This window comes from Poecilia reticulata, chromosome 17 (assembly GCF_904066995.2).
Source record: "Poecilia reticulata chromosome 17, P_reticulata-male-v2, whole genome shotgun sequence".
In the NCBI taxonomy this organism is placed as follows: domain Eukaryota; kingdom Metazoa; phylum Chordata; class Actinopteri; order Cyprinodontiformes; family Poeciliidae; genus Poecilia; species Poecilia reticulata.
The window spans coordinates 23,998,381-24,023,413 of NC_088846.1; the positions used below are offsets into that span (position 1 = coordinate 23,998,381).

General features: G+C 35.6%; 4 protein-coding genes across 4 annotated transcripts in view; 1 reads left to right on the forward strand and 3 right to left on the reverse strand.

Moving 5' to 3' along the window:
* LOC103479907 (guanine nucleotide binding protein (G protein), alpha activating activity polypeptide, olfactory type) overlaps positions 1-7,928 on the reverse strand; it is a 79,963-nt gene extending 72,035 nt beyond the window's left edge. Inside the window, exon 1 of the mRNA XM_008434606.3 lies at positions 7,183-7,928. Coding sequence (XP_008432828.1) covers positions 7,183-7,687 — 505 coding nt within the window. The 5' untranslated portion in view covers positions 7,688-7,928. The remainder of the gene's footprint in view (positions 1-7,182) is intronic.
* A 2,044-nt stretch (positions 7,929-9,972) lies between these two features.
* LOC103479909 (transmembrane protein 14C-like) lies at positions 9,973-12,820 on the reverse strand. The gene is made up of 4 exons (XM_008434610.3): positions 12,410-12,820; positions 11,247-11,348; positions 11,073-11,160; positions 9,973-10,999 (listed from the first exon to the last, which is right to left on the reverse strand). The coding sequence occupies exons 1-4, from the start codon at positions 12,477-12,479 to the stop codon at positions 10,939-10,941; spliced, it is 321 nt and encodes a 106-aa protein (XP_008432832.1). The 5' UTR covers positions 12,480-12,820; the 3' UTR covers positions 9,973-10,938.
* A 524-nt stretch (positions 12,821-13,344) lies between these two features.
* On the reverse strand, positions 13,345-18,873 carry pak1ip1 (PAK1 interacting protein 1). The gene is made up of 10 exons (XM_008434611.3): positions 18,545-18,873; positions 17,548-17,710; positions 17,309-17,429; positions 17,157-17,231; positions 16,273-16,325; positions 16,027-16,172; positions 15,180-15,277; positions 14,515-14,614; positions 13,602-13,728; positions 13,345-13,486 (listed from the first exon to the last, which is right to left on the reverse strand). Exons 1-10 carry the CDS (start codon positions 18,620-18,622, stop codon positions 13,362-13,364), a joined length of 1,086 nt encoding a protein of 361 aa, XP_008432833.2. The 5' UTR covers positions 18,623-18,873; the 3' UTR covers positions 13,345-13,361.
* A 619-nt stretch (positions 18,874-19,492) lies between these two features.
* Positions 19,493-24,700, forward strand: LOC103479911 (uridylate-specific endoribonuclease C-like). The gene is made up of 7 exons (XM_017309961.2): positions 19,493-19,621; positions 21,049-21,148; positions 21,650-21,761; positions 21,841-21,962; positions 22,352-22,464; positions 23,092-23,245; positions 23,973-24,700. The coding sequence occupies exons 1-7, from the start codon at positions 19,611-19,613 to the stop codon at positions 24,231-24,233; spliced, it is 873 nt and encodes a 290-aa protein (XP_017165450.1). The 5' UTR covers positions 19,493-19,610; the 3' UTR covers positions 24,234-24,700.
* Positions 24,701-25,033: the final 333 nt, after the last annotated feature.

Sequence of the window (25,033 nt, forward strand, 5' to 3'; positions counted from 1 at the left end):
CTGCAGACTAAAAACAACCAATCAGAGCCAAGAGGCGGGTCTTAGCGCTGTCAGTCAACCTAATGTACTCACTCCTAAATGTGATAATGGCAGAGAAATAACTTATGTTACAGAAAAACTGTTTGTTCGCCGTCATGGTGGCCATGCTACCTGGCCTGAGCATTCACAACATGCTATGCTAGCTGCGGCGATGCTAACACCCGCCTCCTGGCTCTGATTGGTTGCTTCTAATTAGCACTGGGAACACTGGGAGAAGGCAGTGGAGCTTTTTTACAGATTATCAGTCTCATAGCATAAAGTCACAGCATGGTGACAGCTTCAACAAATATCTAAAAAGTATTTTTTTGTAAACGCTGCATACTGCAGCTTTAAAGTGTTTCAAAATATTTATTTAAGGTTTTACAATTTTTAAAAGATCTGTAAAAAATGTCTCCCAAAGCAGTTACACTGTAGAAAAACCATTTTAGCATCTCTATCCAAAACCGACAGACAACACTGAGAAACCATTAAATAATAAAAAAGATTTAGTGCATAACTGCAAAAGTTTTGATATTTAGAAAATAAATACTGAATGCTACAAAAAAAATCTAATTTTTCACTAATTAATGAAGTGGTGGAGAGTTAGAATCCATATTAGCCAAAGAAAGCATCAAGATGAACATTTTCCCTTTAAAACGATACTCATTCTTCAATAAAACCGCGTATTTTTAAAATAAATTAAAAAAATATTGCAAAAATCTACAATCTAGATTTACTGTGCTAACAAGAACTAATGCTAAACACACTTAAGTACACTGAGGTAACTATCTATTATATATTTTGTGCACCGCCTATATAATAAAACTTGTCATGTTACACTACAGTAGAAAAGGATATAAACAATTACTTTATTACTAAATTTAAAAGAAACAATCTTGTTTCTTTGTTTAGGCTGTTAGTGAAAACAGTAAGAAAGATTTAGAAATTTAAGAGGGTGTACCACATTCTCACAGACTTACTGATAAACAATTACCGTATCCATGAAACGTTAATTAAATTATTACATTACCTTTAAATTATGACTGAAAGTTTTCAAGCTTTAAGGTTTTCAACTAGTGGTTGGAAATCTGTTGATTATTTTGGAGACAGTTAAATCTGGCCCTGCATGCTGCTATGGTTTAATAAATTAATCTCTAACAGGTATATGCTAGTACAACTGCCTTATGAGTGAAAATACCCCAGTTAAACTAAAACTGCATAATATTATCTAACTGCTTTCATTAAACCATAAATATATGGAAAAAATGGCTGCTTAACAGACATGCTGCTCAGAGAGGCAGAAATTTACTTTAAAATTACAACAATGGTGAATTACACTTCTTTAGGCCAGCTGACTGACAAAGCGCAGCAATAAGTGGAGGCTTTGCTACATTACTCAACATTTTTTAAACTTTGGTTTACATTCCTACACTGCAAAACCCAACAACTTAACAAGTATTTTTGGTTGCAAATATATTTTTGCACTTGAAATAAGACAAAACTAAAGTACAAGTAACTTTTCAGCAGGATATAGAAGCTTGTTTTAAGTAAACAAATTGCTTAATATTGATGAAAAAATGTTAAATCGATCTACTTATGACAAAGCTATTTCCCCATGTTATAAGTGAAATAATCTGCTAATGGAACTAGCACTTTTTCATCAATACCAATGAATTACTTACTTAAAACAAGCTCCTATGTCTTACTGATAAACTAACTTAAAAGTAACATAGTTTATTTTAATTCAAGTGTGCAAAAACATTTAAACTAGAAAACTACTTGGTATAATTGTGTGTATTTTACAGTGTGCCTGCCCAACGTCTCCCCTCTAATTTAACAAATATCAGAGCAGATGCAGCAATGAAGAGCCTACTGACCTTTGCTTGGCCCCAACACTAATGCTGCCACCTGTTATTACAAGTTATCTTAAATTATTACTTTAAAAGTAAGATCAAAGACTTTTATTTATTTTTGCTGAAGCCTGAGGACAAACTTCTGCAGCATATTTTAACAATATATAGAGTTTGTTCTCCAACATTTCCCACCTTGAGCCGCAAAAGGTGGGAAATGGTACTATATCCTTGAGAGAGAGAGAGAGAGAGAGAGAGAGAGAGAGAGAGAGAGAGAGAGAGAGATCGTAGACTAGACATCCTGCATAAAGTGTAGAGCATTGCTAATAATATCATTAACTATTTCTAGATGTTTTATCCATTTATGTTTATGCTCCATAAAATGTCCTAAATTTATTTGGATTCCTGCAGCTAACACAAACTACACTACAAGTAGAATAACCTTTTTTTTTTTTGTTGCATTATGTGATTTTAAAGCATGATACCTACATTTGAGTCAATTACAATTGTTTTTCAAAAGAGCATAATGATTATGTGTGCACTCTTTCATCACAGCGGGAAGAAAAAGTTCAGTCTTCCTGCCTGTTGAGTCTATAAAGAACATTGTGTACTGCAATACATGACACATGGCATACAATACACCATAACAGTGTGACAGGTCTCCTTTCTGTGATGAGCTGAGTTTATTTATAGTAAAGAAGGACAAAAACAAACAGACTACGGTTAAACATTTTAGCTAAATCTATACTTGAACACGTGCTCCCATATTTTTCAGTTCCTTTTTCTCCCCAGTTTTCCCAGAACAGATGTCACGCCCTTATATAATACTACTACACTGGTTTTAAGGTAAACATGGCCTCCAGCTATGAGGTCTGTTTTTGTATTTACAGAGGTTGTGCATTTGGTCCATTTCTAACACCATATCTTCTCCAACCACACTGATAGAAACCAACTGTTAGAGTTTCACAATTAAAATGGATCCATCTCAATTTGAATACATTTAATTTGGGTGCATTTCAAATTATGTCAATTTAGTTAAATCATAACTAATAGATTCTTACCCTATGCTTAACCTCCTTCTACCCAGCAAAAATATAAAGTCGTTCACGATAAAGACATAATTTTGCAAACAAGTGTAACGTTAACATTAGCGCTGTTGCTAAACCAGTTTAAGCTAGATGAAAACTTTTTAAAATCAGTTCTAACAAGGCGGCATGTGTTAGTTTCCTTGACAACAGAAGATTGACTAATTCAAGTCATTAACGACGACTAAATCATGTTTAAGAAGGTAAAGTAGCTAGCAAGTCTGACATTAGCATTAGTGCTGTTTCTAAGCTGGTATGACTTGAAAACAACTGTTTTAAATCTGTTCTAACATGGTGGAATGTAAACCATTTTTTTGACAATGACAGATACAATGTACCATTTTTAGCAACAGGCCATCTGCATCAGGTTTCAGCCTCTAAGATGGCTAGCAAATCTGACATTAGCATTTGCGCTGTTACTAGGCTAGTTGAAGGTGAAAACAACTTGTTTAAATCAGTTCTTACAAGATGGAATGTAAACCATTTCCTTGAGAACAATACAACGTAGCATCGTTAGCTGTATCTGCATCTAGCTTAAGAGGCTAACCTAGCAAGCGAGTCTGACAGTAGCATTTGTACTGTTACTAAACATGTTTAAGGTAGAAACAAACTTTTTTAAGTCAGTTTTAATAAGGTGGAATGCAAATCATTTCCTTGACAACAGATACAATGAAGAATCATTAGCTATATCTGAATCAGCCTTAAGAGGCTAAGCTAGCAAGCTAGTCTGACATTTGCGGTGTTACTAAGCTAGCTTAAGGTGAAAACAACATTTTTAAACAAGTTCCAACAATGTGGAAAGTAAAATGTTTCCTTGACAGCAACATATATGATGTAGGCTACCATCGTTAGCTATGTCTGCAATAGGCTTTGGAGGCTAAGCTGGCTAGCAAGTCATTACATTAGCTTTAGCGTTGTAACTAAACTAGCTTAAGATGGAAGCAAACTTTTTAAAACCTTGACAACAGCTGTGATGCATTATTCTTTGGCAATGACTGCCTCAAGGTTAAAAAGCATGAGAAAGATTTTAGAAAGTTTAACCTTAGCAATAACGCTGTTGCTTAATTAGTTAAAGCAGAGTTGCGTATAAACCTTTAAAATTCAAACAAGGTTGAAACGAGAGCCCAGATGACTTCCTCAGAGTCAAAAACTGTTGCTTTCAATAAAGGTAATCAGCTCAAAGTCATTGGGACTCCTCAATCAATTATTGAACCAATTTTGGTTTGAGGAAGGGCATAATACCCTGCTAAAAGGCTGGTTATGGTCTGCTACAACGGATAGGTAGGTGAAATGTGTCTTCATATAGCGCGTCTTGGTGCTATGTGCTTCCCAAATAAGCAACACACACCTGTCCATCCAAACGATGTGACAGAAAATGTGATTCATCAGACCAGCCCACCTTCTTCTTCCAGAACCCGGTCACTGGTTTCTCACTGCTTCTTTCTTACTTTATCTTTCTTACTCCACTTTTAATCGCAAATTAATCTTTTTCCAGCTTATAACATGTCAACTTTGAGAACAAAATGTTCCCTTCCAGTCAAATGTCTCTCACTCACTAATAATAAAGAAAACATAATTAGGGATGTTAGAGGTCAGAGTGACCATTTCACCTCTTTACTATTTTTGAACCTCTGAAACTTTGGTTTCTTTTTTAGGTATTAAATTCTGAATTGTTTTGGACTAACAGGGTGTTGATTCATACTCGCCTGGATGGTTTTGAACCTGCAAAAGCTGAATTTTTAGAGTCCATTTCCTTGATTCTACCCAGTCTACTGCAATAAAATGCAGTTATATGACTTATATAAGTAATAAGGAAGTTTTTATTGGTTTGATCAAAGATCACAATCTGTCCTAATTCAAGATTCAACTGAGAACAGAGAGAGAAATGCAAATATTATTATAAAATCGAACTAAATCACACAGAAATCCAAGCTTATTTTTAACATTTCAATCATTTATGCTCATTTACATGCACAAAATTGTTAATAAATTAAGCGATAATTGGCAAAGTGGATAAAAAAAGCCTGATAAAGTTATTTACTTTAAGTTTTAATATTATGCCAGACCAAATGCACATTCATTCATAGCACATCTCATATACACACATCAGCCTTACTGTTGCCTGCTGAACCAAATTCATATGAAAACGTTTTTATTTGTAATAAAAATAAGTTCAAATTGGATTAGACCTGAATTTTAATATCACCACCTTCCTAAAATAATGGCCTACGTAATTTTTTTTTTTTTGTTGCCAAAAGTGATTTTAGCAATAAACTAGAAAATTCCTGCAGAAATTTTAAAGGGGCATGCCAAAGTGTGCCCGTCGGCTTTGACGCAGCGCTATGATGTTAAAAATTAGCATTAATGCTAAAGAAAGCTGCAACGTAGTCAATAACCTGTGGAGAGGCAGAAGCATGTTTAATAAACTGTAGTTGTACCATTCATTATGTTAGAATTGATGCATAAGCTAAAATTAGCCAATATGCTAATGTTAGCTTAAATGCTGGCAGTAGCATGTGGAGCAACACGACCATGTTGTTTTAATTTTACTACTCTATTCAGTATACTAAACATGTCTAATTAATGAGAAAATTAGGTAAAAGCTAACTTAGGTAAAAGTGCTAGTGCACTAGTCATAGACAGTGAAATGCTAACTTTTGTACAAATGCTAATGACCTGCCTTGCTGAGCATCACCGCTCTTTCCTACGATCCTCTTCTGCTCTCTCTGTCAGGTTTGTGATCTGTAGCATCGCAGGCGCTGCGTCTGTGCCGCTGGTTCCTTAAAGGAGCAGCGACGTTATTTTCTGTCCATAGACTTTTAATCAACTATTTATCTTATTTATGTCAGATTTTAACATGGGGGACATATGTGTAATGGTTATAGTCTTGAATCAGTAGTATAATGCTGAAACACAAGCAGTTGTAAATACCAGTAAACCCTACAGTGCAGTCCTGGGGAGCTGCAGTTCCAGACACTGGTTCTTCTGTTGCTATGGTAATTAATCCCCTGCAGCTGTGAGAGCCAAAGAGCGGGAAAATCCTCTTCAGACACAGTTTCTATACTGGGAGACACCAGGCGTCAGTCTGAAGGACCCTGACAAAAAGCATAAGCCCTAGCAAATTTTGTAAACATTGTACATGAGCATGCATGTGTATCTATGTATGACCAACTTCAGACCAATAGGGCGATATTTATGCCTGTGAGGGGGATTTAAAAAGGTTTTGAGTCAGCCATAAACAGTCCTGTGGTGTGTTTCATAGAGAAAGATTACTGATTCTGTGAGACACAAATCTCAAATTTTTCGTTTTTATTAATTTATGTAATCATTTTAACTCCGATCCCCAATAAAAATAATAGCAATAATGCCGGCCTCGAGCCGCACGATTGATACCACTTTGTGGGTGGGCACGCAGCGGTACGAGCCGCATTAACGGTGATGGAAGAATAATAAATAATAAAGAGGCGTTCTATTGGGTGTAGAACAATAGGTGCCTGCCATGCAATGCATGGAGGCAGTACTGACTTGCTTCGCAAGTCAGTACTGCTCTCCTTATGCATTGCTATGGCATGCCCCTAATAAATCACCCCTTTATTCCCTTTACTGCCAAAATTTGATTTAGGTTAAAAAAAATGAATTAGGTCATTATTTTAGGAAGGTGGCATTATGTAACGATTAATATGTTGGAAGGATTCAGTTATAAAATTGCTGGATATGAGTTTGATTTGTTTATCAATGGTCTTGTTGCCATTTAAATGAAACTGAATAAAAATGAATGGATAATTTTAAAATTTCATTGTTGCCACAATTAAATTCACCAACATTTTCTTTTTTATATATATATATATATATAATTCACCAATTAGTGTGTTAGAGTAAACATTACAGACTAAAAAACAGTCCTAAATATACATATTTTAATGTGCAGCTTCTTTTTTATTTATTTTTGGCTGTTCGTTCTCTTATCTAACTGGTTATTTGTCATTTGTACATCAATCCCTTAGACTAATATTTAACGTCTCCGGAATTCATTTTTATAGTGCATTTTGGAGCTTTTCACGTCGTCCTGAAACCTGGTTCTGATCTCAAGTGATGGCCATCAGATGTGGCAACAACAGGCCTCGCTGGAGCGGAGCTGTGACATAATTTCTGGACAGGCCAGCGCGTTTTGGTTTCTATTAATAAAACACCTTCCCAGTCCAACAACAATAGAGAGGGGATCAACCTACCGAGCAGCAGCAGCCGATGCGTCTGTTTATACTCCCGCTTGAGCTCCCTCAGCGCCCTGTCAATGTTTTTACTGACTTTCTTCGCCTCCTTCTCGGCCTCCTTCTCCTCCACCAGCAGTTTGTCCCAATGTTTCTGCTTTTGGGTGCTTGTTTTTGGCAGCAGCTGCAAGCGGCGGCTGCGCTCCTTTCCGGAGCCCTTTCCGCCGCTGCTGCCGCCTCCTCCTCCTCCGCCGCCCCCGTTTTGTATAAGCACCCCGTCTGTCCCGGTGTCCCCGCGGCGGTGCTCCCTAGCCGGGTCGCCGGGGCGAACCAGGCCTTCGCCGCCGCGTAGCGATGAAGTCTCCCCGCATCCGCCGGTGTCCTCCTGGCGAGCCGCCCCGCCGCGGCTCGGCACGGCGGCAGCGGCGGATGCGTCCGGTGGCTGGTCCGAGTCCGAGGTAGCGTTGGAGATAGAGCCGCTCAGGTCCCCGAAGAGCCGGGGACGCAAACTGTAGCACAGCCCCATGTTGAAACCAATATTTGTCTGTGAATGTGATTTTTCATAAATCAAAATATCGGGCGGGGATTAAAGAAAATCGCAGATGCGCCACCAAGCACCTAACGAGCCATCGTCACATTGGAGTTCCAGCGGCGCGATCTAAATCCGAGGCGAAAATGTGAATGAATTATGCTCCGACATTTGCTATATGTCATCTTGCATTTTCCCCCAGTCAGCCTTCGCTTCGTAGATAGTGGATCACCTGATCCTTCAGTGGACACTGCGGGTCCACCTTACCGTAAGTAACCGGGAGGGCGCAGCCTGGGAGGAACGCCGCTGCTGTCCGAATGCGCGCGCACGCAGGCCAAAATCTGACTGCGCAGCTATTAGGTGTAATGCAAGAGAAGAAGGTACGTCATGTTACTACAGTATGGCCGTTTCCAGAACGCCGCTAAATGATTTTCATTCCTCACATTTCATGCCTGCCCAATGACAGAAAAATGTTAATATTTTTCCTAAAACACCAGATTTATCTCTTTTACAGAAATGCCAGCAAATATTTTGGTCAGATAAAACTCTTAAAGCGTAAATTATGATTTAAATTCCAGATTGGCCAAGAATTGTACTCAAGTAGAATTACTTCAACATATTTATAAATAAAAAGTAGCATTCCAAGTTACTCAAGTAAAAGTATAAAAATATTTAGTAAAAATTCTACTCAAGCACTGAGTAACTGCTTAAATTATAATTATAATCAGCCATTTAATGTTTTTATCAAAAGGACCAAAATAGTTAAGTTGAAATTTTGGTATTTTAAGGATGAAAATGACAATAATTCATATCAGTAACAAAATAATAACAAAATCAGCCCAAAAAATAATCTTTTCAAATCAGTTTTTTTTTTTTTTTTTCAATAAAAACTTATGAAACTTTAACAAAAACTGCATGTGTGTGTTTCTGGAAAGTTTTTTTTAGTTCAAACATGTTTGTTTTTCATTCAGTGAAAATACTCAGATAATCCAGAAATTTTACTCAAGTAAGAGCAGCGATACTTCATAATAAAAGTACAACACAGTAAAAATACTCCTAAAAGTGCATTTAAAGGTAACATACACAAGTAACATACAAACTATGATAAGAGTTTAGTTAATACAAGCTATACTAAATACACTTTTAGTCAGAATACCCTGAGTCCTTGTCTTTTAGCGGGTTAGAAAGTATACTGCTCAAAAAAATAAAGGGAACACTTAACCCTCCTATTATGTTCGTTTCTGAGATACAGCAATAATGTTCGTGGGTCAATTTGACCCGGGGAGTGTTTTATCATGCAATAGTGTCAGAAACCAAAAATTCCTCCAAAACATTTTTTTATCTGATTATTAACTCTAATACTAACCATCTCAATCAAAATTTGCAATTGTTTTTTTTTATTTCTCAGAAATTAAGGATTCATGACGACAACTTACTCAATTACTTATTAGAAAGTATACTGCTCAAAAAAATAAAGGGAACACTTAAACAACACAATATAACTCCAAGTAAATCAAACTTCTGTGAAATCAAACTGTCCACTTAGGAAGCAACACTGATTGACAATCAATTTCACCTGCTGTTGTGCAAATGGAATAGACAACAGATGGAAATGATTGCCAATTATACTTCATTCATTCAGATCTTGAATGTGTTATTTGAGTGTTCCCTTTATTTTTTTGAGCAGTGTAGATAAAACTTCCTAAAATAACGGAACACATGCAGGCGTCACAGGAAACCACTAGATGGAGAACTTGTACAAAGAAATGTTAATTTATTAAGATTTTATAAAATGCATTTGAGAGTTAAAATACTTACAACCGAGCTGAATAAAAAAAACAAAAAAACTAACCAATGTAATTGAGAGTACTAAGCCAAGTTAGATTAAAAATATGGACCATATTAAATCAGTCTCATTAACTTTGACTATAAATTATATCACAACTATTTTAAGTATATATAATATCAAACGAAGGTTTAGCAGTTTTTCATTTTTTTTCCAAGAAATAATTTAATTCCTGGGAATGAATGACACTAGAAGTACCAGTAATTTATTTGTCTTTACACTTTTTCCACAAATAATAAAATATCCCAGAGAGTAATCTTTGTCTTCACTTAAAAAAAGTGAAGAAAACAAAAGTAAAAAAATTAAATTGTTTGTATGGTAGATATTTGTAAAAAAAAAAGAAAAAAAAAGGATTTTTAAAACATAATTTAACATTTATTAGAAACACAAACAGATATTATAAGCAAATAAAAAGCAAACAAATGTTCAAGTGGAAGTGGATAGACAAACATTTTATTAAAGTCAAAGTAACAATGCTTCAATATAATGTATTTTTATTCAAGTAGAAATAAAAAGCAGTCGTACAAACAGATAAGAGTAGAAAAATAGTTGCTGAAAATGCAACTCATTACTTGAGTCGTACTGTTTAATCTGATTTAATTTGTGAAAATGATGTAATTAGAGAGACAAAATATTTCATTACCAGCAGATTCTGGTACTTTAAATGATAAAATAAAAATTCCAGCTAGTTGCGAGTCATTATTTACATAGTTTGAGTTTTGTCCTTTTTGTTTTCTTCTGTTATTATTATTAATCTTTTTCATTTATTTAGCACAATAAAAATGGTACACATAAAGAAAATAAGGCACATGTGGGAAAAAAATTTGAAAACTAACTAAAGGATAAAATTAGACTCAAAACCAGATCCATTAAGTCCATGTGGTGGCTTTTTTATTTTATTTTTTTTTTCGCCCAGGTGTATGTTATATTCTGAATGTGTCAGGATATTTTGCTTTTAAATCTATATTTTAAAATAAATGTAAAAAGACCGGGATGTCTATTAAGTGAAGTCTGGGAAAGCTGGAAATTTTACCATTTAACTGTGTAGAAAGTCACATTTTCTACACATTTGCATCTGCTTAGTTTTTCTTTAATAGCTTTTTCTATTTTGCTGTCATTTTTCTTAAGTAAAAATGCTGTTTTTGTTCACTTGAGATTAGATTAAAATCACCTTATAATTTGATAAAGACAAAATTATTATGACTTTATACATAGAATCTAATAATTAAAGTAAACATTTAATTTCTGTTTGTTTTTATGCATTTTGAGTGGATTTCTTTTTGTTATACCCCAAAAATCAAAGAATATTCCACTTTTAAACAAAACAAATATCACATTCCAAGTCACTTTTTACAGCTATTCAGCTAAAAATGTTTCACAAGCCATATTCCAAATTTAAAGTTCAGGATTTGTGTTGCCTTGACTTCAGCATTCCAAAGATGATTTTCGTCAGCATCAGCACGCTGAGAACACACATTAAAATATTCACATTATTTTGACAAATGTTGGTCGGTGTCCTTCAGTAGAGCACGTTACCTCACTAAAGTCATCAAACCAGCCGGCATGAACTTCCAGGAGTTTACAAATCTCAGTCCCATCACTACAGCCAAGGTTCCCGCTGTGCCTGCATGTACAGACAAACATGATGAGGAGATGAAAGCTGCTGTCATCACAGCATTAAACTTAGCTGAACAGAGAGAGAAAACTCACCCAATGAAAGCCAAACATTCCTGGGATTCTGAGACGTCAGATAAACTCCAACTGCAGCCGCCAAGCCGAAGACAATACCAGCGACCAGAGAGGTGACGCTGCCTGCAGGGGTGGTCGTTTTTATATATATATATATATATATATATATATATATATATATATATATATATATATATATATATATATATATATATATCGAACAGCATCCAGCTAATTTTGTGTATTTTTCTTTTAAAATATTGAATCACCTGGGTCAAGAACCACTTAGAGCTATAACTGGATACAGTGTATCTCTCCTCTTATGGTTAATGTATACTGTAGATTGTCCCTGCTTTAAATAAAATAAATTGTCATATTTGGTTTGACGTATTGAGAACTGACGCTATGAACTGAATTTACTTGAATAGAAGTAAAAAGTATGGTGCTGTAAAATGTCTCCTTGAAGTGATTTTTCTTTTTTTTTTTAAGTAGTTATTACTCATCCTAGTGATCAAGCATTGAGTAAGATTTACACAAGTTAAAATTAAGAGAAAGCCGAAACATAAAGTAATTTTGTTACATTTTTGTTGCAAATCTTTCTTTCTATTCTGGATTAAAATAATAATCCAGAATGCTCTGCAAAGGTTTTACATGTTTCATTCTGCCAGGCCAGGATGAATCCTAAGTTCATTCGTGGATCAATTTTGGGACTACTGAGAAGATTCTACAATGGCGTATTAGTGTTGTTGTAAAGGGGAAAAAAGGGAGTACGTTTCTGAAAAAAAAAATTAAATTTTCTAGAAATAGCAAAGAAATTTCAGATTTTGAAAAGTAAAAAATTTGCTACAGAAAAAATTACAATTGGAGGGGAAATAAGATATTAAGGGTGGATTTAAAACTTCGGGTTTTGCGTCTGTAGGTGTTTTCATGTTCTTGTAAGACTGGAGAACTATTAATCATAACCGTTTTTACAGATTAAAAGGGAAAGCAAGATTTTGTTGAGTTTTGATGACTTCCCTCGTTAAACTTGAAGTTTAAACTAGTTTATTTTCACCAATTTTGTACTTCAAGACAGTAACAGCACATGAGGTTTAAACTATTTCCAAAGCCGGCCGTATTTCTGAACTTATTTCCCCTACCAACAAAATCTCAGTCTGTTAATATACATATTTTAACGAGCATACCTGCTTTAGCATAACCTATAACTCCTCCTGCTGATACAAACAGAGCATAGCCGAAGCCAATCCAGTCCATGAAGTCCAGCCTTTTAAGCAGCTAATCCTGACCGAGAAACAAAACCTTACAAGGTTTGTGATAATCTTGTATAAACTAATTTTGTATAAAGACAGTTTAGTTTGTTTTTAATCGCAAACTGTCCTTAGTTTTAAACAAAATGAGTAAAAACGCTTAGAACACGTACTATTGCACCGAATTCTTGACTAGTTCATTGTTTCAAAACACTTCCGCCTAAACGGAAGTTGGTCGCTTTCGAAATAAGAGCTGACAGATTGAACTAATTCCGTAACTGTAAACTTCGTTCAAAACTTGGATTTTTATAAAATATTAAATTAAAAACCAAATAAATTAATGTTGAACATATTCTAAGCAAATTGTCCAGAGCTTATGAAAGCTCTGGACGGCTTCCTTTGAAACGTCCGGCGCCTTCAAAATAAAAGATGAGAAATGCACTCAGTTAAACGTAAACGTAAATTTTGATTTATTAAAGTTAACAAACTGACGTAAGTTTAGAATCAGCAACGTAAAACCTCGTAGAAACTTTAATTACAAGAAAAGCTTCATAAACTAAATATTTGGCAAGCACTTCCGCCTCAACGGAAGTTAACTTTCAAAATAAGAGATCTCACTGATTTCATTCGTTCAGAAACTAATCTTGTACAAAGTCTAAATCAATATTATAATTAAAATATATTGCTACAAAATGTGTTTACATTTATAAAGAAAGGTGGTGGTTGTGTGTAGGTACCAAAAATAAGTATAACTTTAATCACAAAAATTAAAACAGAAAAAGAATAAAATATCCACATGAAATCTAACTAAATCTGAAAACTTCAAAATGCAAATATTTGTATGGCACAGTAAGTTGACATAAAAGCATGAATGAGTTAAGAATATTTTTTATTGCTTGACAGTCTTTTTTCCGCCACTTTTCTTCTTCTTTTTGGGTTTGCTCTCGTCCTCTACAATTACTTTTTCTGCTATCGCTCGGGCTCTCTTCTTCTTGGCAAGTTCCTGAGCAAGTTCTGAGGACAGTGATGGAGAAAAAAATATTATTTAATCAATTGAATTAACCCATGTCATCATGTTTAAGTATTAATAATAAGTAGTCCATAAAGTGAGATGAAAGCTGGACTCCACCTTCAGATGTTGTTGCTTTAGACGGACCATCAGATATCGGCTGCACTGACGAAGGTCTCCATACGGCGAGGCACGTCAGTCTAGCTGTTGTGTTCACTTCCCCCAGTAGAACAGGAGGCTCCAGCTCCTGATCACCAGCAGAAATAGTCATATAAAATATATTTATCAAACCGTTTACATTAGCACTCCTTTCTTTAATACTTTGTCAGACCCACTTTTACCAATAAGACACCAATAATATACAATTTCACAAAGTTGAAACACGTAGAGAGACTTCCTGCACTGTTTTCTGTGGCTCACCCCAGCTTCTCTATAGGACTTGGTCTAATGGAAGATGGTTGGACCTATATTTGGTGAACTGTAATTATGTATTTTTTCTATTAAAAGACCTGAAGTTGACTCATTTTTAGTTTAGGTATTTTAAACTAAATCAATGTTTATGATGGTTTTTACATTAACGACATTCCCAAGGCTGTTGGAGGATGTAGAAATTTGAAGTTGGGAAGCTATTTTCTTGTAATCTTTTCTCGATTTATGAAAATTAAAACATCCACCTTACTTGAATGGCATGTTTTTCTCTCTTTACTGAACTAAAAGAAATGGGGTCAGAGTAATAAAATACGTAAATAAATATTGTTAGTAGGTCATTATATTTGTACCAAGTGAAACAAAAAGTCTTAAGAGTAATAACTACAAGTTTTAGAAAATCTGATTAAATTAACCAAATAAATATACCAAAAATAATGGTTGCAATTTCCAAAAAATAGTGTGAAATAATGTTACTACCATAAAAGATCCAATTTATTTTAAGTTTTTTTCACCCATCCCATCCACAGTAAATTCAGCAACAACTGCCCAATAGTGTTATTAACCACAGATATTGATTTATGGTGTCAAAATAACAAAGACATACCTCTTTCAGATGGAGTTTCCACATTTTGATGAAACCATCATTTGAAGCTGTTAAAAGCACGCAGTAATCATCCACAATCAAACTGTCGACTGCTTTTACTCTGAAACCACAAAGAGATGCAACAATAACTGAGAGCACTTGTTTTTCAGTCAGAAAAATTTAGCCTAAAGTTATTTATAACCCTGGTAGATTATAGTTTAACATTATCTTCTAATTTTACCAATGTTTTTCTTCAAACTGAGCTGACCAAACTGAGCCCTGACTTGGATCTGACAGAAAATTAGTGGAGGTTATGATTGCGGTAATGCCAATAAAGACTTATTTCCATTAATAATACAGAAAGTTATAAATATCTTAAACATGTTTCAATTAAAGGCTTATATGGAAAAAAAAAGTTTTCTAAATGTGACATTCTGAGAGATACCCATCTCTATTTTCAAGTAAAAATAATTATCTTGCATGAATGCAACTACTGGTATTTTAAAATCTAAATCAATTTATGTTATGATGAAGATATTAGGGGAGATGTTACGTATAACCATCAGGACAAGCCTGTCGCACTGAGAAATATCACAATAACAATAAACCTGCTAATAAATCATGTCACAGTGTATGATTTAATGCACTGCTGGTCAATTATTTCAGGAGATTCTCAAGAAATGTACCTCGTTTCATGAGCCTTAAACTCACAAACCCATTTAGCTTTTTCCACATCACAGAACCTCACGGTTTCATCGTCTCCTGCGACGGCCAGGACAGAGTTCTGAAAGACAAACAAGGTTCAGAACCAGAGCTAACTATATATATATCGACATGTGACCAATATCAATAGAAATATTCAATAATTTCAGGGAACCGCAAAGCATTCTGGGGGATTTAGGCAGAGGAAAAACTTTAGCTGCTCAACCTCTCCTGACACAGCTAAGAAAAGTTGGTGGAATAAACTAACTCACTCACTCTTTGGTTACCTAGCAACTCACTCACTCTTTGGTTACCTAGCAACGGCCTGCTGAGTAACTAACAGCAGTAGATTCGGTGCCTCATAACTGCTTAAAAATAAAAAACAACAGCATGGAGTGAAAACTGTGGATAAAACAGGAAAGGCTTATCGTTATTTCATATATTTAAACAAATAACTAATCAATAACTATTGATAGACTGATATGAAAGCCTTATATTGTGATAGTTTTTCAGTCCAGCCATAAGAAAATAGTTAAATTGAACAGTGTTTTTACAGTATTATATTTGTTTCAAAAGAGTGTTTCAATCCCTTGTCAGGTCAGAAGAAGGAGAATATTGTATTCCTTTTTGAGATTTTTAATTTTTTCATTTTTCAAAAGAAAATGTTGAGCAATATCCTATAACAAACCAGACTGAAAATGTGTGAAAAATCAGCCACGGTCCAAAGAAGAACTAAAAATAAAATAAAATTAAAAAAAAAAACACAGCTACTCCTTAGCGTTTGATTCTTTTCATTCATTCATAATACAGAGTCTTGGTGTGAAAACTCACGTTTAAGAATTTTACAGATGAGATCCTCTTCGGGCTTGCGATCGTTCCCGTTACAGACGCCGTCTCCAGCTTGTAGATATCAATTTTGTCGTCCACCACCACCACATATCTGTCGCCATCTGCAGACCATCTGACAATGTGTGCATCTGAGAAAAAATATAAAAACAAAAGGCTTAATATCATCCCTGCATCACAAGAGAAATCCAAAGCTGTTTTTATTTTCATCTAAATGAAAGTTATACTCACTCTGTTTGATGTTTTTGATAAAAGCCGACCTGCCATTGATGAGATTCCAGGTTCTTTAAAGATAAAAAGGACACACTAGGTTTTTCTTTTTCTTTAAATAAAGAGACTAAGTGAAGTGTTAGTACACATTTTCTAAACACTCTTCCACTCAAACTTTCAGAGTTCTCAGCTCACTTTTTCTGTTACTGTTAAACTACAAATGTCCACAATCATTTTTTCTGCAGAGGTTAGGCTTTAAATTTAAATGAATATAAATAGAATTTTATAGGTGAGTGGGTAGATAAAAGGATGTTGGATTTAGACTCGTCACAATAACAAATGTAGCTGGATGATAAATTGTTCAAGAAGTTATTGTGATAAATGATAATATTGTTGTTCTGAGACCATTTACAAGTTCTCATAATGTAACGACACATTCTCAAAGATCAGTCAGCTTTAAGTTCTAATGATCATTTAACACTGAAACTGGAAGACATTTTATATATCCAAAATAAATAAACAAAGCAACAGAAGCAACAAATAAAATTAACTACAAAGTCTCTGTAAACAAAATTGTCCTTCCAAAAACAGGCTAGATGAAACCAAAGAACCAGAACAAAAAAAATCCTAAATCATGCAGACGGAAATTATTGCGTTTGTTCTAACTTATCATGCGATTAATTGATTTATTGCTTATAGATCGATTGACAGAGGTAATCAAGAAAAAGAGGGATGGATGGATAAACAAATGGCAAGGAATTTAAAACAATAGGACACAGAAAAAAGTTTGGAAAATATTCCCTTCTCAAACATACTCAACTATCCAGAACCAAAAAGATTGTCAAAATTTTCCAGCCTGCGTCGGGAAGCTATTAGTAAAACCTCATGTGAGCTGCGAGTTTTACCTCAGAGTCTTGTCCGTCCCGACCGATAGCGCTAGTTTACCCGACGGATGGACAGAGAGCGAAGTGACGTGACCTCTGAGGAAAACGAGACGAATCAGGATCTTCATTCACAACAGACAACTGCAGCCAAACTGTGGGAGTGTCACACTCACTTATGAGCTTTGATGCTCGTCATGCACTCCCACTTCTTTGTGCTCCACACACACAGGAGCCCGTCTTCCCCTCCACTCAGCAAGTGGGACGAACCATAGAACTCCAGGCAAGTGATGGTACCTGTGGAGCAAAAGAGTCACAACAAAGAAATTTATTATCAATTATAATTTCATGCAAAATAAAACTAAAATTAATATATTTTTCTGGCTTCAGACAATCTAAAATAAGCTGCTCACACCTTCATGATGCAGCAGAGCTCCATGTTCTGTTCTCTTCTGCATGTCGTATAACTGTATAGTTTCATCTTTGCTTCCCGTAACCACAAACCTCTCGCTGGCCGCCACAGCTGATACTGAAGCTGTGTGAGCGTGATGTGTAAAGTCAGGTTTGGCTGTCCAGTCCTGCATTCAAACAAACAAACAAGGGAAACATCACTTTGTGAAATCTTGTGAAATCTTAATGTTGAATTCTCCAACAACAGGTACAAATTACAAGAAATTAGTAAAGACACAATAAAAAAAAAAAAACCATGATAAACCAAAACAAAAATATTTTTTTGTAGCACATCACAATTTAAAATTGTTTCACTAAGACTAGAAAGCTTTTACCCATGTTATTCTTCTCTACTGCTTATTCACAACAGTATTTATTTATCTTAACATGTAGCAACTACTATTTGCTATTTTAAAATCATCAAAACACTGATAAACACTTCATCGTGCATGAAGTATCAATAATTTCCATAGATCCATCTTGCTGTTGATTTGAGATTAATTTAAAGATTTGTTCCTTCCAGATTGTTTCATACATCACCAGTAGTAACAACTCAGTCCCACAGCATTATGCTACCATTACTATATGGGAGACGGTACTTAAAAACTCTCACTTCTTCCAAACGTGCTTACAATGAGTGTTATTAACAAATTTTGATTTATTATATGACTGTCTGAAAACATGGATCAGTGCATAGGTGACCAGTTTACAATTTCTCTACTCAACACAGCTGGTTTGATCCCACAGCATTACTCTGCTATTACCATGTTTAACAGTTGGTGTAGTCTCCCTAGGTTTTAAAGCCTCGCTTTGACTTCTCCACGTTTGAAATAATTAAGAATAAATGTAACAAAAGCATAGATTGTTAAGGAAATAATAATACTGAAAAAGATCGTACAGTGCATATTTAAAAGAAGAATAGTAACATTTTCCTGCAGTCACAAAATCTCAAGCCTACTCACGTTTCCCCCAGTTTTTACTCGGTATCCGAAAGTAATTTGCTCATAGCTGCCAGCGATGAGCTCCAGCACCGCTGCCATGCTGCTGCTGCCAGTTACCAACAAGAGGAATGAGCTAGCAAGCTAATCCGGTTTCTATAACGTTCTCGACTCAGATATATGCCACCAGATTCAAGTGACAACTCGTTAAATTACACAGTGACACCTACATTAAGTACGGAAGGAACGACAATTCATCAAGAATCTAATTTTACCCACTAAAAAATGGCATACGTGACTATTTTTTTAAGCCACACGTTTATGACTACAAAACAACGTGTGGCGAAAATGCGCATGCGCTGCGCATGATTCCTTCCGCTTGGCGGGGGTTTTCAAAATAAAAGTTTGTTTGTTGCTTGTCCATGTTTTCACCATTGGCCAAATGTAATTAAAATTAAGGCAAAAAAACTTATTTAAAAGTTTATTTAAACTGCACAATAACGGCTAACGGTGAATAATGACTGTGGATTACTTAAGCAAGCCTAAATTGATTTATTGAAAAGAAAAGATCAGCTTTGAATAAATTTGAAGTGTAAATTATGTGAAATGTATTTTGAGTTTTATTCTAATTTTCTAAAATAATTTAATGCTGGAAAGTCCTGGATAAATTAAGTACTATTGCCGTGTTTCTACCATGACAAGATGTGAAAAAGTATAAATGAAGAACCCATAAAATCAAGCAATATACATTTGGTTTGTTTATACAATCGATTTCTTTTTACTATTTTAAATTTAAACTTAATGCCATTACATACGTTCAAAAAATAGTCTTGTTAGCGTACTAGAAAGATTCGCAACTGTTACAGAAGAGCACCAAAAACGTGGAAAATCCCACTACTCTCTCTCCTAACTTCACCTCTGAGTCAGAAATAGACCCGCCCATCTGATTACGTAGATGATGGGAGGGGCATTGTGATTGGCTAATGTTTTTGGAAACGTCAAGATTGACACCTCAGATAACTGTTCCCCCGTAGTTTAATGAGAAGGTGTCAGAAGAAGTCAGGAGGTATTTTTTTCACTAAAAGAAACCATGGCCAGTGGGTAAGCATTTACTCCAAACTTTCATTTTTGTTTTTCGCTTTGTTTTCCCTTTAGTTTCTGCTAAATGTTAGTTTCTCCAACATTTTGAGATACTTCCGGGTACAAAACCTATACCTTCAAAAGTGTTTAATGTAGACATGTAGTAATAACGCTGTAAGATGAAACTTTTTCTTGGTTTTAATCGTACATTTTCCTCTCAAGTCCAACAGTATCTTTCTTTTCACAACAAAAATTTGCTCTAAGTACAGAGTGTAGTTTTAAAGCTGTAAATATGTGGAGATTTTATGCAGGAATGAGGATTAGTTGTGGATGTTACTGCTGCAGGGTCTGGTACTGATTAGTGGGCGAAATTATACAACACAGCAAACAGGACGTGGTTGATTTTATAGTTTCTGCTGATATTTTCAGATCTAAAGAAAGAACAGAGGAGTTTCTGTGCCCCTTCCTGTCATTTGGTTCTTACTCACCATGTGCAGATCCTACATGACAGTGAGGGTGTGGTTTTAGTACACAGTTTTTAGTTTTCATCTACTGTTTCTAAGAGAGAGAGAAAAAGCTCCCGAAAGACTGCAGAAGGATTTCCCATGTGACACACCTGTTTGTTTTCCACTCTGTCATTATATTGTTCCAAGAAAAAAGCAACACGAAGTTCTTGGGAATAGACAGGATTTTCTGCAAAAAGCATTTACCTGAAAATTAGATGAAAGCTTATTACACCAGGTGTCTACAAAGTCTGAAATAGAGTTTGGGAAATAAAAAAATTGGCGGGGGATTACCTAAAACCGAATGTCTGTATCTATGAAAATAAAGCCAAAACAGACTTCCTCTTTATCACTAACGGCTCCAAGGTTACAGCACATCCATCTTTATTACCATAAAAGCTGCAGAGGTTGATATGGTCATGCAACTTTTCTTTTTTTCTCCCACCATTTTCCCTTTTACTGAGGAACTCAACACTATTGTCACTAAAGGTGAGCCACACCTGCTCACCTGTTGTGATACACAACTTGAAAACTGAAACTACATCACCTTGCAACCGTCTTCAAAGCCCTTGAAGGTTTCTTAGGTTACAGTCACAAAAATCTGTGTATTTTATTGGGGATTTTATGTGACAGACCAGCACAGAGTACTGCATGATGTCTGTCCTCCTGAGTTAACACTGTGTGGAACTCCATGTGATAAAAGTGATCTTTAATCTTAAAGCATATCTTATTTGACAATTAAAATGCAATAGAAAAAACTGGTGTTATGAGGGCCAACTCATATGTTGTGTTTGTTCATATAGTTTCTCTCTCCAACACATGGAGTAGCTGGATCTTCTCTCTAAGTTTTAACAGAAATGAACTCTTGACACGTGTGTGTCTTATTGATCTTGCCTGCTTCTTCAACTCGTGATTCATCAGTTGTCTTTGCTTTTCCCCCAACAGTCGACAGGCTAACCGGGACCTGACTGAGGTGCTGAATAAACTCTGGCAACTGGACACAAACCGTCTGAAGCCGGGAACTGACTACAAAATTTCCCTTCAGGTCAGTCCTGCATGTTGCAATAGATGCAAACCTACCTGGAAGAGAACTTAGATTAACTTCTAACATTAACACATGAAAAGCTCAGTCCTTTCTGCTTGACTTGACATCAATAAATAAGTTTTTTTTGATTAACTAAATAATTTAATAGCAAAAGGTGCTTAATATGAGATTTATTATTAACAGAATTTGAACCAAGTGAAGCTAAACCTGCGATTTGGAGAGTTCTTAATAGAACAAATTTACAGAGAAAGAATGTTTTTCTTTTATCTTAAATGCAAAATGTATATATATCTTGTACAGTTTCAATTACTGCTCTGAATATGGTGTATTTCAGCAAATGGCCTTTTTCGAGTCTGTGTAATCCAGTCAACGATTAATTGACTACTAAATTAGTTGACAATTATTTCAACATCGATTAATCACAATTAATGGTTTCAGCTCTAATTGTGTGTAATGACAAGCTCTATTTGCTTACCATATTCTGATTCTTTCTGTCTTCAGGGCAGAGCGGGTTATGTGGCGCAGGGCAGTAACTACGCCAGAGATCAGGCTCACGCTCCTCTCTTTTCATACGTTGATGAGGGAAAGCTGAAAAACATTGAGACGTTTGCTCGTAAGCATCAGTTTAACATCATTTTGGTTTTCTAGAACCTTGCTTTTACCACATCTGATGTTTATGCTTGTAACTTCAGATTTCATCAACTTGCTGGACAACTATGAGATGTCTACAGGCGTGTCAGAGACAGTCACTTCAGAGGAGCTTCAAGAGAATCGACTCTTTATTGACTCCATCATGAAGACTGAGCTCATGAAGGTACAAAAGCTTTGGAGCTGACCTGTTACTGGTACAAGCTCCCATTACCAAAAACACATAAATATTGTTCCGCCTTGTACCAACACTGTTCAGATGGATGTTATGCTAAAAATACCAGCTAATAATCAGACCAAAAAGCAGATTCTTAATGTGAGACTGTACTGTTAGATTTTGATTTCAAAACTATTCAAAACAGTTGACATTTTTTCACTTTTTATCACATGGCAAAGTGTGAAGTATTGTTCTTATTTAGATGCAGCAACAAATAAATTGATAGGAATGTCCAGAGCAAATTAGCTCTGTACAAAATCAAAAAGTGAAAATCTGATGGTAGTTTTCACACATTTAAAAAAAAGTAATTATGATAAATTTTGCTTTTCAACTCGTAGTATGCTCACAACTATCTGATAAAGAAAGGCCAGTCGCCCGCGGACCGCGGACAGTTCAAGAGACAGCTGTACGACATCTGGTTTCGTCTCTACCACAGAGACAGGAGTGGAGGGTGAGTGTTGCTCTGACAGCAGGGGAATATTTTTAATAGTTAAAAAAATATATTTATTGTAAGATGTGAAGTTTTGCTCATCTGAAAGCTTACCAAACAGCAAAGTAAACTGGCGCTTTAGAATTTATCCAGAAAAAAGGCTAAGTGTGCTAAATGTTTTCAAAAGTTAGCAAAGTCACTAAACAAAAAAAATATCTCCTCAATCAATCAATCGATCAAGCAATCAGATTTTATTTGTATAGCACATTTCAGCAGCAAGGCATTTCAAAGTGCTTTACATCATTAAACACAAAAACACAGAGTCATGCAACATAGAATCAACAATCAAAAACATTACATTTCCTGCCAAAATAAAAAAAGAGGGGGGACTCCAACCCACACCGCTTTTCAAACAACGGCGGGGACTCTAAACACGCATTAGCATTAGCATTAGCATTAGCATTAGCATTAGCTATACACTACTGAACGTAAGTTGTTTAGTTTACTGATTAGGAAGCTGACAGATATATTGTACGTGGTGCTACTGTTACTCCACAATGCAAACTTGTTAGGGGGAAATAACTTTTGAAATGTTTTAAAAATCTAATTTAATTAGTGAAGAAACAAATGCACTCTTTATTGTTTCAGAGAGGATTCTTGTGGCTTCGAACATGTGTTTGTTGGAGAGACCAAATATGGCCATGAGATCATGGGTCTGCACAACTGGGTGCAGTTCTACCTTCAGGAGAAGCACGGCCATGTGGACTACAAAGGCTACAAAGCAAGAGACAACAAAGACACGGTAAGAACATCACACTGGTTTCCTGTTCAGTTAGGAAAAGGAGACTTATCAGTATAAAACATCTAGACAAGTTTTAAAGGTAACCATCACGCAAAATTCACATTTTGGACATTTTTATACTTCCATTTGGGTTTTCTATTGCTTCTAACAAACAGCCAAGACCTTAAAAAGACACCCAGTTGTTTCTGGGCAATAAGTTGATATTTTTTGGTGTTTGGAAAATGAGCTGTTTCAAAAACTTCCTCTTAAAGTCGTTTCCTAGCAACCCCAGACGAGCCCAACCCCGTTACTTAGCAACCCAAGCTGAGCTCCAGCATTTTTGATCAGCTGGTTTTACCGCTGTATGCGCTGTACAATGGCTTCTGGAAAAGACAAGTGTTTTGTTGTTGACTTACCATTCAGAAACCACTTGCTGCTTTCTTTTTGGTTGTGCAGGAGGCTCCAGTTCTGCTTTTCAAAGATGTATGGTTGTGTAATTGCACATCCATTTGCAGCTATTTTCACATTGAGAGTGAGTTTGGGGGTGTGGCCAGCAGCAGGTTGTTTGGATTTAAAGTGACAGGAGGCCCTAAAACAGTTAATAAGCAGAACTGATCAGACTAAAATCTCATTATCTAAGAATGAATTTTTGCAAATTAACATTATTTTGTATAACCCTAACTTGTTTCAGAAAGCATAGTGGTCAACTTTAAGATCCATTAAACCATATTCTGTTTTTTTTTTTCAGCCTGATGAGGATGACCATGTCCTAAACTTGCAGTTCAGCTGGAAAGGTTTGGTGAAGCCGGTTGGAGGCTCCTTCATTGGCGTTAGCCCAGAGTTTGAGGTCGCTCTGTTCACCATCATCTTCCTCATGTCGACTGAGAAGATGACGTCAGTGGTGGTGAAGGTGGACGAGTACGTGCTGGAGCTGGTGGTCTATCGGCAGGGCCGCTCCATCGGCACGTCCTTCCCCAAACTGCTCAGCAGCAACAACAGAGATTTGTAATGTTACGGCCATGCTGAAAGAAATTCTGCTATATTACACTCTAATCATGGAGCAGGTTGTTTTACGTTCACTAAAACCCACGCCTTAAATATCTCTTAACCAGACGTTGACTGAAAATGAAGGATTAAATATAGCAATCACATTTGTGTCATATGCTGCCACCCATTACAGGATATCCATCCATCCATCCATTTTCTTGCACCCTTGTCCCTTAGTGGGGTCGGGACATTACAGGATATGTATTTGTTATTACTCTTATTTGTACTCAACTTTTAAGAATCTTTAAGCCAGAAAGGTTACTTTTTGAAAAATACTGATGTTTGCAAAGAGATTATGACTTTCATCTGCAGTTTCCTAGTGGTTAGTTTTGTCTACAGTATTTTAGAAAATAATGTAATCTGCTTGTTTACTAGTAAAAGCTGGCTGTGTATTTTCATTGAATAAACCTTTCTTTATTTGTTTTGGTACGTCTGACTCTGAAGCATTTTTTGTTTTGCTTTATTGAAATATATATATTTTTATTTTTAAATATCCACCTAATGGATTTTGAAGAACATGGTAGACGTGGTCTCTTCAGTTTTACATTTTTGAAAAATTGGCTCTGTTTTTAAACAATGTCATCTTAATGGAACAAAAAAAGGGTGTAACATGGTTTTTATAAACTATATGGAAATGCCACACATTCTGATACCTTGCACCTTAGACACTGTTAACCTTTTTCTCATTTTTTTCTGTTTTCCAACTTTTCTTTGTTGTGTTTGAATACAAATAGATTTAATGGCTTTATTGAGGGTGGAAAT

Excerpts from the sequence above, each read along its gene's own strand:
- LOC103479909 (XM_008434610.3), bottom strand. The coding sequence starts at position 12,479 with ATGGACTGGATTGGCTTCGGCTATGCTCTGTTTGTATCAGCAGGAGGA. Across the intron at positions 11,349-12,409 it reads TATAGGTTATGCTAAAGCAG|GCAGCGTCACCTCTCTGGTC; the intron begins GTATGCTCGTTA and ends CCACCCCTGCAG. Across the intron at positions 11,161-11,246 it reads GAATGTTTGGCTTTCATTGG|GCACAGCGGGAACCTTGGCT; the intron begins GTGAGTTTTCTC and ends CTGTACATGCAG.
- pak1ip1 (XM_008434611.3), bottom strand. The coding sequence starts at position 18,622 with ATGGCAGCGGTGCTGGAGCTCATCGCTGGCAGCTATGAGCAAATTACT. Across the intron at positions 16,326-17,156 it reads GGGACGGACAAGACTCTGAG|AACCTGGAATCTCATCAATG; the intron begins GTAAAACTCGCA and ends TTATCTTTAAAG. Across the intron at positions 15,278-16,026 it reads CATCTGTAAAATTCTTAAAC|AACTCTGTCCTGGCCGTCGC; the intron begins GTGAGTTTTCAC and ends TTTGTCTTTCAG.
- LOC103479911 (XM_017309961.2), top strand. Across the intron at positions 21,149-21,649 it reads ACTACAAAATTTCCCTTCAG|GGCAGAGCGGGTTATGTGGC; the intron begins GTCAGTCCTGCA and ends TTCTGTCTTCAG. Across the intron at positions 23,246-23,972 it reads CAAGAGACAACAAAGACACG|CCTGATGAGGATGACCATGT; the intron begins GTAAGAACATCA and ends TTTTTTTTTCAG.